Genomic DNA, 13,014 nt, shown 5'->3' with positions numbered 1-13,014 from the left:
TATCACAACAATTATTACAAATCACACCACTTCCACCGGCTTAATTATTTGCAGTTCAATTTAGCATCCTAATTTACAGTCTTGGAGAGTTTACAACACATAAAAAAAAAAAAAAATGTCGCCGTCCGCTTGAGTACACTTGGCCGCACGCTTGTGAACGACACTCGTCGCTCTACGTAACTGCATACGGCTATCTTTGATTTCCGTAGCGCTCGCGCTGGCTGCTGACTGCACGCTGACCAAGATCACGCGTTCACAGCAATGCGTTCCAATAATTAAACGTAACTCTGTAAATATTGAGAATAAGACCCATGTTTATATGACATTTTTTGCTTAGAATGTCTTCGGAAATAAGCTCCGCAAAGGACGGTAAATCCTCGTGAATCACCCTGTATTGATATATATATATATATATATATATATATATATATATATATATATATATATATATATATAGCTTTAGTATGCATATTATTGTCCTTCACTGTGATTAGACTATCAGTTATTTCTTCTCACATAAAGTTTAGTGGTAAGTTGCCACCGGTAAGAGTTCCAGATATGGTTAATGAAAACTTTTTGCACTAAAGTAATTTGGCTGTAAGAATGTTTCTGTTTCTGCTCCTAGAGGCTTTTAGAAATTAAATTAAATGTAAATTCGAATATGACGTGATAGATAAATGGACATTAAATTTCACCAGTGATCTTTGCTCACGTTGAGGGTTCTAAAAGAACAAATTTCTCCAAAGCACATAATAAAAGTGATAAAAAGTCTGTACGAAAATACTAAAGTATGCATTGGCATATAATATATATATATATATATATATATATATACATATACACTGTATATTGAAACAACACTGTATTAGTGTAAAGCAAGCTTGCACTCTATAACCCAATCTATTCAGTTTCTACAGAGTGTTTCTAAATTTTTCCTGAAAAATATCACGTGAATGAGGAAATGAAATTATGAAAATTGAATGCAGAGACCTATCATCTACCTCGCGTGTTGAGTTGTTCTCAACCGTTAATCCAAAGGTATAGCCAGGTTAATATTAGAAATGTTAGTAAAAACAAAAAGATGACCCGGTGCTATGATCTATTTCTTCTCACAGTACATTTTGTTTATGGGCAATACCATTTGAGGAAAAATATGTAGGGAATAGATTATATACAGCAATCTTAACGCAGCTCTTGGCCGTGTCGCTTATAGACTCCAGAAAACAGTACGGTAGTTCGACACACGACAAAACTTTAATAAAAGTGTTACTAAATATAAGCAGATAAAACATTTTTTTTTCCACTGGAATTAAACCAGTATTTTTGCTTAACATATGTGCAGTTTTGTACCAAAACTTTGTAGATCTGTTTAAGAAGAGACACATCACTCGTGCTATTTTAATTGAGTAATGAATGCTATGATTTTTCAAACGCGATTTTTCAATCTTCTTTGTAATTTAGATCGCCTAGAAACAAAAGGCTCAAAGAGTTCAGCAGAATCATGTTGGAAAAAGGCAGAAGCATGTTTTATCTTCAACAGGATTTCGCGACACCAAATATAGCTCACTATTTCATGAAAGAACTTTGTAGGATATTGGAGGATATAACTGTTATCAGTAGGAATGTATAGCTCCCTTGATCCCTCGGTCTGATGTCTAATTGGCGATATTGCACTGTATATCACAGATAGGTGGTAGGTAGATACGTAGGTAGATAGGTGGATGGATGGATAGATAGATAGATAGATAGATAGATAGATAGATAGATAGATAGATAGATAGATAGATAGATAGATAGATAGATAGATAGATAGATAGATAGATAGATAGATAGATAGATAGATAGATAGATAGATAGATAGATAGATAGATAGATAGATAGATAGATAGATAGATAGATAGATAGATAGATAGATAGATAGATAGATAGATAGATAGATAGATAGATAGATAGATAGATAGATAGATAGATAGATAGATAGATAGATAGATAGATAGATAGATAGATAGATAGATAGATAGATAGATAGATAGATAGATAGATAGATAGATAGATAGATAGATAGATAGATAGATAGATAGATAGATAGATAGATAGATAGATAGATAGATAGATAGATAGATAGATAGATAGATAGATAGATAGATAGATAGATAGATAGATAGATAGATAGATAGATAGATAGATAGATAGATAGATAGATAGATAGATAGATAGATAGATAGATAGATAGATAGATAGATAGATAGATAGATAGATAGATAGATAGATAGATAGATAGATAGATAGATAGATAGATAGATAGATAGATAGATAGATAGATAGATAGATAGATAGATAGATAGATAGATAGATAGATAGATAGATAGATAGATAGATAGATAGATAGATAGATAGATAGATAGATAGATAGATAGATAGATAGATAGATAGATAGATAGATAGATAGATAGATAGATAGATAGATAGATAGATAGATAGATAGATAGATAGATAGATAGATAGATAGATAGATAGATAGATAGATAGATAGATAGATAGATAGATAGATAGATAGATAGATAGATAGATAGATAGATAGATAGATAGATAGATAGATAGATAGATAGATAGATAGATAGATAGATAGATAGATAGATAGATAGATAGATAGATAGATAGATAGATAGATAGATAGATAGATAGATAGATAGACAGACAGACAGACAGACAGACAGACAGACAGACAGACAGATGTGAGTAATATTATACATACAGATTTTATATTATCATAATTTTCTCTGAAATCCAATGCACGGGTCTTCTGACCGTACGTGCTTTGTACCTAAAACAAGCCCTACTTTGTAGGATTCACCCCCCCCCCTCATCTATGATTATATCCAACTACTCTCTAAACACAAATATTAAAATGAAAATGGCACAACAAAACACATTATATAATATATCCTAACTTAAAACAGTTATAAAAATGTATAGTTGGGTAGATACTATTATCCCTTCCTCAGTTCGTGTCACACACTTCAACAGCTGAAGTTCTAATCTTTCTCGCCTTCAAGAGGAACAAGCCAATCTTTTGTTCGTACTCTCTATTCCCCATGAGGTCAAGACATGCAAGCGAACTCCTATTCTAACTTAGCATCGAGGGTGGTTGATATTTTCTCCGTACATGTTCCAATTCGATTCACTTAATAAAATAAGTTTATAGGAGTCCTTTTCTATGCAAAGCGGACAAAGGCGCTCTCCTTCTCCGTTGGCAATTTTATTTTCCTTCCATGCCCTCAATCTCATAGATAGATGTCTACGTAACCGGTGTCTGCGAACAGTTCGACTGAGGCCTGTGTTACCGCGTTGCGGTTTCTGTATAATTTACTCACACAGTATATTTTGTTATTTCTTATGTGTGCATTTCCCAGGTTGAATGTTATTTTTTATGATTCTGTTTATTTTGATAGATACTTAGCTGTAAGCAACAGGCGCGTTTACCTCTGATTCGAAGGCCAACTATGAGCCGAATAGTAGGTAATCCTTTGGCCAATCCCTAGTGTCATCTCACCGAATACCACATCACTAATATCACCAATTCAATTGACGGTAATTTAATAACCTAGTAGTTGACATAGCGTCATTAAGTAACTTACTAAAATAAAATTATAAAAATTTAGTTTTATAGCCACATAACGCAAACTCGTAATGGAGCACAAATTAAATAGACCATGCGTTCATTGAATCTTCTGTTCAACAGTGACGCATTGTTTCCGGCCGGATATGTTCTGACAGGAGCGGAACACCACGTAGTAATACTGTAGTATATAGTTAAAAATCGTATCTCCTTTATTGCTTATGTAATTCAATAGGATTCATTAACGTGCCTTGAATAAACGAAAATATAATTTATTTCCCTTTCAAAGGAAATCGTGTTAATGAGTTTGACTATGGGAAGAAGTTAAATTATATCAATCATGGTTGACATTTGGTCATGTCATCGAGAAAGATGTTTCATAAATTTTTATTCGCCCACTGTTAAGAGAATTTCTTTATTATTTCTTCTTTAATTTGGTAACGTTTCAACTATGATAAAGTTATTGAATGTATTGATTTTATCCACAAAGTTATTGGTATGCTTAGTAAAAATGGTTAATTTGAACGAGTTTCTTGCGCAATTAAACGAATTTTTTTCCGCAAGAAACTGACAGCAATAAAATTGTGGAAATATTAAATATTTCTCTCTTACTGTAATGGTTAGAAAAATTATAGTTTGCAGATGAAAAACACTATAACTTTTCTACTTAAAAATAATTTTATGGTATTTTGAATCGTAAAGATTTTTTAACAGATATGCATCTATGTAAGTAAAGTACGACGTAACGGCTAGCACCTTTTATTTTACACTTAAAGGGCTACACAACCGTTTCATTTAACATCTCACTCACGGCCTTTTTTTACGCCATTCTTTAAATGGTGACAATTTCTTATAATATCAATCTCGCGATTTTCCTGATATAACTCTTTGGCTTGCTTGTTCCGCTTCTACCAATATTTCGTTAGGAGTTTGATTGCAATCCATTTCTACAAATTAATCTAAGATAAAACCATTTATAATAAATATTTTTGTTTTATTTTGCTACCATAGTAACCCATTATGACGTTTTTCTTATAGTAACTGATTAAGACGTTTCCGAATTGTTATTTTATCTACAAAACTCAATAATTTCTATTCCAACAACATGCAAAATACAACTATTAATTTATTTTCTCTTAAGATATACGATTCAAAATACCAAAAAACGTTGTACAATACACGACCTTTACAAGAAAAAAAAAATCGAAAGAGGAGAATTGGGAGGACAAATTAAAAAGGTACGCAAACGCGTCCTCGCAAGGGGTTGGGGGCTGTACGAAACTAAATTTGTGAGCTCCAAGCCTGTTGGCCACTAGTCTCACTCCGGGTTACGCTGCTCCACTGAAGGAGCTCTAGAAAATTTTGAAGGGGAAAACCGAAAATGGACTTAACCTCTTAGGTGCCACATACGCGAGAGGGACGGAATTGTTATCAAGTGATCACGGGACGGGACGAGGAGGAGATGGTTGTGTAAATCTGCACATTGAAATGAACTGTGTCATTTCGCAGTGCAGGAGGAGTCGAGAGGACTCTGTCGTCCGTTGTTCGATGACAAGGCAAGTGAAGACCGCCAGGAGAGACGCCGTGAATTCTGAATTTGCAATGTGGATGGTTCCCTGTCCTTTCGCATTGCGACTACATGAGTGACCTTGCACATTTATTTAGTAATTTTATAAACTCTGAACTAGGACATTAAGTCGTTTGTTAAAAGAAAAAGGGGGATTTTATGGGGAAGGGCATATAGGTCCGTGGCCCATTTCTTTAGGGCTCATCCCGACATTTGTCTTAACGCCTTAGGAAAACCACGGAAATACCTTAGGCAGGATGAGTTGTCTCAATATAAGAGACTAGCCAATTTGGCTTTTAAGTAATAGGTCGATTGATTTATTGATTTATGATAGATGTAATTATTAATTAATTTAGAATAATTAAGGGATCATGAGGATGTGAATGCAGGTTACAAGAACTCAACATGTTCACATTTACACTAAACTCGCTGTCACTCACAACACAACTGAAAGAGAGTAGGTTGCAGGGGCTTAGGATGTGAATGAAATAAATATGTAGCATACTACTTATGACTGGATGGCTAAAACAGGTCACACAATAATCTTGTCTAAAAACTGGAATTCTATTCTCCAAATTTATTTTTATGGCGGGGTCATATCATTCCCACAATTTCTCGCAAAAAAATTATTTTCTAGCAAAATATTTTGGATCTTATTCATTAATGCATAAGCATAGCCGATATAATCCGGCTCAAACAGTAATTTAGCACGTTGTATGATATCTACACGTGATATTTAAGGAGAATAAAGGCTCAGACATTCCGTCTCCGAGTGTTTTCAATGAGATTAAATTAAGGGAAAATGCAAGAAAATAAATCGCAGCTCAGGTATAGGCCTACAGGTGAGGGACATTGAAACTTTTCAGGGTGTTATTCTTCCTTTGATGACTGATGAGTTTAAAAGACTAAAGCAATGGTGGGCATTCCTGCGGCATTGCCGCAGTGACGTCAGACCTCAGCGAAGTATCAAACTTACCCCCTACCTTCCCCTTCCCCCACGCCATGAAAATACTGCGCGTGTACGTGGCGGATTATACTGAACTGCTGTACTTCGGAACTTCATTAGTGATACAATGTCTTTCGCAGAATCATATGAATCGAGAGGATATCACACGTACAAGAAAGGCGGTTCTTTCATTTCTCATGTTTAGGATTAGTTACAAATATTCGGGACGCGAACTTAAATATGTACATTCTTAAAATAGATCACCTGTTATACGAGTTTAAAGAACACAGATTCAGTGATTTTCAGAGAATGGAGAAAGATTTCAATATTTTGCCACTCCTTTTCATGTTTAAATTGAAAATGTTATCCCAGAATTGCAGTTAGAGATACTGGATTTGCAGAATGATGGCTTCTTGAAAGCAGAATGTGAAGATCTACTGGGGGCTAAAATTTGTTAAAAGATGTCCAGTACTACATATCCACTGCTTAGACAGTTTGCTTCAAAAATAATGAGTACCGTCATTTCCCATAAATATGGTCCTGGAACATAACTATTGTCCACGATAGAACTATTCAAATTTTGTACTCAATAACGTAGTACCTCGTTTATCTCTATTCTTGCTGTACTGTAGTTTGAAGTAAAGTCACTGCAGCTATCTACGAACGGTCTATGTTACTTCTACAATGATCTTTGAATGGTTGTATCGTGGACCATAGTTGTGTTCCAGGACCATAGTTATGGGAAATGACGGTATGTATTCATCAACCTACCAATGCGAACAGCTGTTTTCTAAAATGAAATTTATGAAGTCCAGCCACAGATCCCGCTTAAGCGATGCTCATCTCCTTGCGCAACTGAAAATAGCATGCACAGATATAAATCCCAATTTCGAAGAAATTGCTTTGAAAAATGATTAATTAAATATCACATGAATGGACTATTCTAATTATGTACATATGGTAGGTAGGAGTGTAGTGGCGCAACTGTCTGTAAATCCGTCACTGCACTGTAAAGTGCAACCCCTCCCACAGTATGTAGTTGCCATTTAAATGCTGTCTTGTGGGTTCCATTCATTTTGCCCACCACTGAACCAGAGGAAAATATTTTGTGTAAGTAAAAGTTATACAATGTTCCAAAATTTAAAAACACTTACAAATTAATTATATTTTATACATAAAATGAAAATATAAGATTTGTAGAAGATTCTTACGTTAGAGGCAAAAAATAATTTAACATTCGTAATCAGCGCGGAAAACTTGGCAAGATGCACTATTTAGTTTGTAGTCAGCAAAGCCCATGCTGACTGGTGTAATCAATGTTAGCAATACAGTGGAAGCTCTTAAGTTCGACAGAAAACAAGTTCGACATCCTATAGTTCGACTGCTTACATAGGAGAATTAGACACGCCCCTATACGGGCACTAAGAAATGTTTTTGCCATTTCAATGGGAATTGGTTCTGTGTCTTGTAGTGATACTTTTGTTAAAGGAAAACAAAATATTTTATTGATTAGGACATCCATATTTAATCACTGATTTTAAATTACTAAACTCTTATTTTTCTGTTTGAAAATTGTGCCATTTCTGAGACGGAACTGTCGAAACCCACTGTGGTACTACAGTAGAAGCGCATACAGAAGTCTCGGGGCGGGCAGGAAATGCAAGTACAGTACTGTATTTGTTGATGGATAACCAATAAGAATTTTTATTCGTTTCATGTGCCACACCCACTACCCTTATTGGACAGAACTTTGAATTGTGTTGAGTCGAACTTAGGAGAGTCCACTGTACTACCAACAAGCAAACGTTCTGATGGGGGCAGATAAAAAAAAGTTATTTTTTTCTCTCACCATGTTAATAATGTCAAAAGAGGAGCTTATACAAATTTTGGCCACTCGACCGCAACTACGAGGACTGTAAAAAAAATAAGTTCTCCAGGGGCCGCTAACAGAAAAAAAAACACAATTTCATTGGACAAAGTTATTGGAACAGACACAGCAATTGTTGAGCTATTTTTCAACATATTTTCCATCGGAATTGAGACATTTCTCATATCATGGGATCAACAGAGAGAGGTGCAGACGCAGTCAAACGCTGGTTCCGATCTGAGGCGGCTGACTTCTACGACACAAAAATTGATCCTATGGTATGACAAATGTCTCAATTCCAGTGGGAGCTATGTTGACAAATAGCGCAACAATTTCTGTATCTGTTTCAATAAATATTTCTATGCAATTGTGTTTTTTTCTATAAACGGCCCCAGAGAAAATCACTTTCTGGACGGCCTCGTAATTGCGGTCGATTGGCCAAAATTTGTATAAGTACTTCTTTTGACATTATTAAAATGGTGGAAGGAAAAAAATTAACTTTTTTATCTGCCTCCATCAGAACGTTTGCTTCTAAGTGAAATTCGGCCGATACTTCTGTTGAAAGGGAAACCTCGGCCGACTTTCATTTAAAGAAACTAAATATTTCAAGAAAGTAAACTGTGAATGTAATGTCGTAGACATGATGAAGGTACTTATACGAGAAAACATGTGACATTTTTGTGTTAGCCTATTATACATATACTATATTTATTTAATTTGGAGTTCTAGATTTCACAGCAGTAGAATAAGAAAATAGGTACAGTGATCGAGCATTACAAAATAGTTGTATATTTTGATGAAGGAAGCTAGCATAAACGAAACACTTGTGGCTGAATGTACCTTTCTGAATGCTTCTTTGATTTGGATAAAAAAGATTAAATCATCTTTCTTATTTGGAATTAAATTTCTTTTAAATCTCCCACATTATTGTCTTAATATTTTAAGTGAAGTTAGTTTCATTGCTTATTTTTTTGTCTTCTTGTGATTATTAATTTGACAAAATTATTGATTGTACAGAATTTGAAGAGTTTCTTTGGAGCAGTAACTTGAAGTCATTCTGAAATTTCTTTCTCGTATCTATTTTGGTATATTGTTTCACAATTGCATGCAGGTCACGTAGGAGCCAACGGGCTCTACGAAGATGACGATGCCACTGTAAGGCAGAAGATTATCTAAGTGGTTGCAATTTTCGTCATGCTTACATAATTTTGTTGGCATCCGACCAATTTTTTCTAACTGGAGATAGTGTAAAAAGGAATGTGTGATATATTACAGATATACACACGTGATTTATAAGAAGTCTAGTTTCCAGCTTTTTTAGTGCTTTGTAAAGATTTTGTTTAAATGACGAACATTATTCATTTCTGTTTTATGGTAGAAGTTTCTATTTCTGTTGAGAAATACTTGTTTAGGAATATAGAGTGCCAATATGAATTAAAAGTCACTGTGTTTGCAAACAAATTAATATATTCTGAGTGTTTTGAAACGCATTATTTTTTTAGGTTTATTGTTGCAATTTGAAAGCGCATAAACCCCCGAGACTATAACACCAAGATACAGTAAACAGAATGTTCCATTTATCTTGTGCCCCTATTGTAACTTTTTGTTTGGATAGATATTGGAATTTTTCTTTTTGAGCGGTATGTTAGAACGAGGGGCTAACATGAGTGTGGAAATTTGGTGTATGTAACTACATTATGGTACAAGACAAACGTGAAGTCATCAATTTTTCAAATAGTACTACATACTTTAATCATGCTACATTGATTACACACATTGAGACGAGTTCAAAAATGTATCGCAATGTCACTTTCGTAATGAAGAACAACAAAACGAAACAAAAACATACTTCCAATGTGATAATATTATGCTCTGAGAGTCACAGAAGATGTTCCAAATGGTGACCATTCACATTAAAGCACATTCAAAGGCGTTCCCCGAAAGACCATATGACTTCCCGGCATGTTGCTGGCTGAATGGACAAACAAGCCTGTCGAATGTGTTGCTGCATGTCGTCTGGTGTTGTCAGAATGTTCACACTGTCCTTTACAGTTCCCCACAGGAAGAAAACGAGTGGCGACAGATCTGGAGAACGTGCAGGCCACTGTACGTGGATTGTGGCGTCGCAGTTGTTGTGGTTTGTTTACATGTTAAGACAGCAAACACACAACACACGACGTGTACGGACGTCAGTCGTCTTTCGTTTTGTGTAAGTTAATGCACAAAATGAATGCGGCACCACAATAAACGGCACATTCTGATGGCATTCGTTTTGCATTTTGTTGTTGTTATTGATTGGGAAGGTGACACTGTGATACATTTTTGAACTCGTCTTAATGTGTGTAATCAATATAACATGATTAAATTATGTAGTGCTGCTTGAAATTGATGACGTTACGTGTATCTTGTACCATAATGTAGTTACATGCACCAAATCTCTACAGTCATGTTAGCCCCTCGTTCTAACGTAACTCTCAAAAACAAAATTTCCAATACCTATCTAAACAAAAAAGTTATAATAGTGCACAAGATAAATGGGACATCCTGTATAATAGAACGGAGTGACATGACTGCTGTACACGCACAATGAACTTAAATAGCAATAATTTGAATCCTCTAGATTCAAAACCCTCGTAATTCATATTATAGATGTATTAATTTGTCATCCAGAATAATATTGTAATATTGACAATTAATATTTGAGGAGAAAAAATTAATTGTCAGTATTACAGATATTATTCTCTATTGCAAATTAATATATCTGTAATATTCTCATAGCTAGCAGTGCATATATCTGTACAGATTACTGTGCCCTTAACTGCGGAATCACGGCCAAATAAGTCACTCAGCTGAGTGCGCTCCTAGTATAATGGCAGTTGACACTGGACATATACGTCAACATATATGCCTAACATGGAGTCAGGCCATAAAGGGAAACATTGAAGGAGGAGAATTCTATCTAGTGCTGTGGATTGAATTCGGCGTAGCTCAGTGGTCAGAGCGCTTGGTACGTAGAACCAAGCACCCGGGTTCGATCCCCGGCGCCGGAGCGAATTTTTCTCCTCAAATATTAATCCTCGTAATTCAGTTACGCCAACATATTGCTTGCTAATAATGAATTTAAATGATTTATACAATTTGAATTCAAAAATCCACTAAATTTGAAGCAAAAGGTTTGTTAAAAGTTACTGTTGCGTTGAAAATTCTGTCTATTGGTCACCAGTCACTTCAGTTTGTGAAAGTGAATATAGGGGATTTTGAATCTATAGGATCAATTTGTCTGTGTTGCAGGCTCTGCAATGAGGTGGCGAGGAGCGTGGTGGCTTCTCCCTGCCCTGGCGCTACTTTCGTTGCTCACCAGGTAGCAGGACTTCCAGTTTTCTTCTGCGCCCATCTGTTGCTGAAGTCGTGCAAGGTTAGCCCACTCAGAAGAGCCACACACACACATACACATACATATAATGGGTATGTCGACATGTACGTCAAGATATAGTGATAATGGAAGTACTGTACTTTTCGTGTTATGTTTGAGTGACGGGTGAACTTCGTGGAGGTGTGGTTGAAGGCTTAAACAATGGGCACCGTAAACTTTTTTCTGATAACTGGTGATGGTTTTCTTGCTTTCAATGATTTAAAAGCATTTCTGAATTTATTCTTCAGTGAACTAATTTTGATTTTTTTCGCTCCCATATCCTTAATACACTCTCTTACAATAATATGATTAATGTTCAGATAACTGGTTAGATATGTAGCTCCAATTACCGGATAAATCTTTCATTTCTTTGTTTCAACATCGGATACCTTTCACGACGGAATTGTAAAAGGTTATGTCGAAAAATCGATATAAATATGTGAGAAAATTATTCTTTTGGTCTTTTCTTTCAGTCAAACATTTTATTTTCCAAGTATACTACTAAACTGTATACTTCCTGAATGAACTTGTTGAAATAGTTTTCTGTAACATGAAGTATATCGGAATTATATTTGAAAATTTTCTTACTTACTTTGGTGCATATTTGAACATTGAGGTGTTTCTGACAAGTGAAGTAATTCCCTTTATAATTTGCTTAATAGAACATTCTCCGTAAGGATGTATTTGTTTTCGGAAGAATTAGTACAGTACTAAAGTTTCCTATGATAGAACTGTTTAAACAGACGTGAATCCGATCTCATGCGGATGATATGGTGACGCGAGAGAGAGATCTATTTGTCAGAAAGGTAGTGAGTATGCACCTAGATCATATATACTCAGATTGATCGGCGTTATAGGTTTTGACGGTAACAACTTTTGTCAGGTTTACTATGCTGCCATCTAGTTGTACATAAGGAATCACGTTATAACTCCCATTTGAATTGCATTAGCGACTGTGCTGCCATCTCGTGCTTGTTTACTGCGGACGGGTGGCGATCCTGGCGGTTGTTCTCTTCAAAGTGCACCGATTTTAACACACGAATGAGCAAATCTATGTGTGATCTGGGGTATGCACTTCATTTCATAATGTCTGACAGAAGACGTAAACGTTGCCGTCAGAGAGAGAGAGAAGGATAATTGCTATTGAACCAATGACAGAAGTCTCATTCCACGCTTATATTCAAGTTGTGCGGTCTGAAGCTTTCTACTCCCGCCTAACTTTAAGACAAGCGTGCCATTAGTTGAATAGAAATTATACTTCTCTCACCTCTGCGGCAATGATTACGTCGCCTGTCATCCATTAAAAAAATTATGGGTGGGAGGCCGTTTTGTATCAGTTCAATAAACGTGAGATTTCTTGCGAACGTTGATAAGTAAATCGGCAGTGCACATTTCCTTCAGATCCGGTCTGGTAGCAGAAATTTCTTTAGAAAATAATTTATAAAAATAATTTATAAAAATGAAATATACGTTGAACAAGCAAGTCATACTAATGGTTTCAATTTTCTTTCCTAGGAAACTTTTAACATATTTAATTGTCATAAGGGATGGAAAACTCGATTTGTTGCCAACATAATGAATACCCTTAATAAATGCTATTTAA

At 35.3% G+C, this 13,014-nt stretch overlaps 1 protein-coding gene and 1 non-coding gene across 2 annotated transcripts in view; both read left to right on the top strand.

Moving 5' to 3' along the window:
- Positions 1–11,488, top strand: part of LOC138704219 (synaptogenesis protein syg-2-like) — a 536,676-nt gene extending 525,188 nt beyond the window's left edge. Inside the window, exon 6 of the mRNA XM_069832100.1 lies at positions 11,291–11,488. Coding sequence (XP_069688201.1) covers positions 11,291–11,364 — 74 coding nt within the window. The 3' untranslated portion in view covers positions 11,365–11,488. The remainder of the gene's footprint in view (positions 1–11,290) is intronic.
- Positions 10,977–11,049, top strand: TRNAT-CGU (transfer RNA threonine (anticodon CGU)). Its single transcript has one exon. It is a non-coding gene; the product is annotated as a tRNA-Thr (tRNA).
- Positions 11,489–13,014: the final 1,526 nt, after the last annotated feature.

The sequence above is a fragment of the Periplaneta americana genome, chromosome 8, assembly GCF_040183065.1.
Source record: "Periplaneta americana isolate PAMFEO1 chromosome 8, P.americana_PAMFEO1_priV1, whole genome shotgun sequence".
NCBI lineage: Eukaryota > Metazoa > Arthropoda > Insecta > Blattodea > Blattidae > Periplaneta > Periplaneta americana.
The sequence above is the reverse complement of the archived record's forward strand: the minus strand, read 5'-3'. Positions and strand labels throughout refer to the sequence as shown.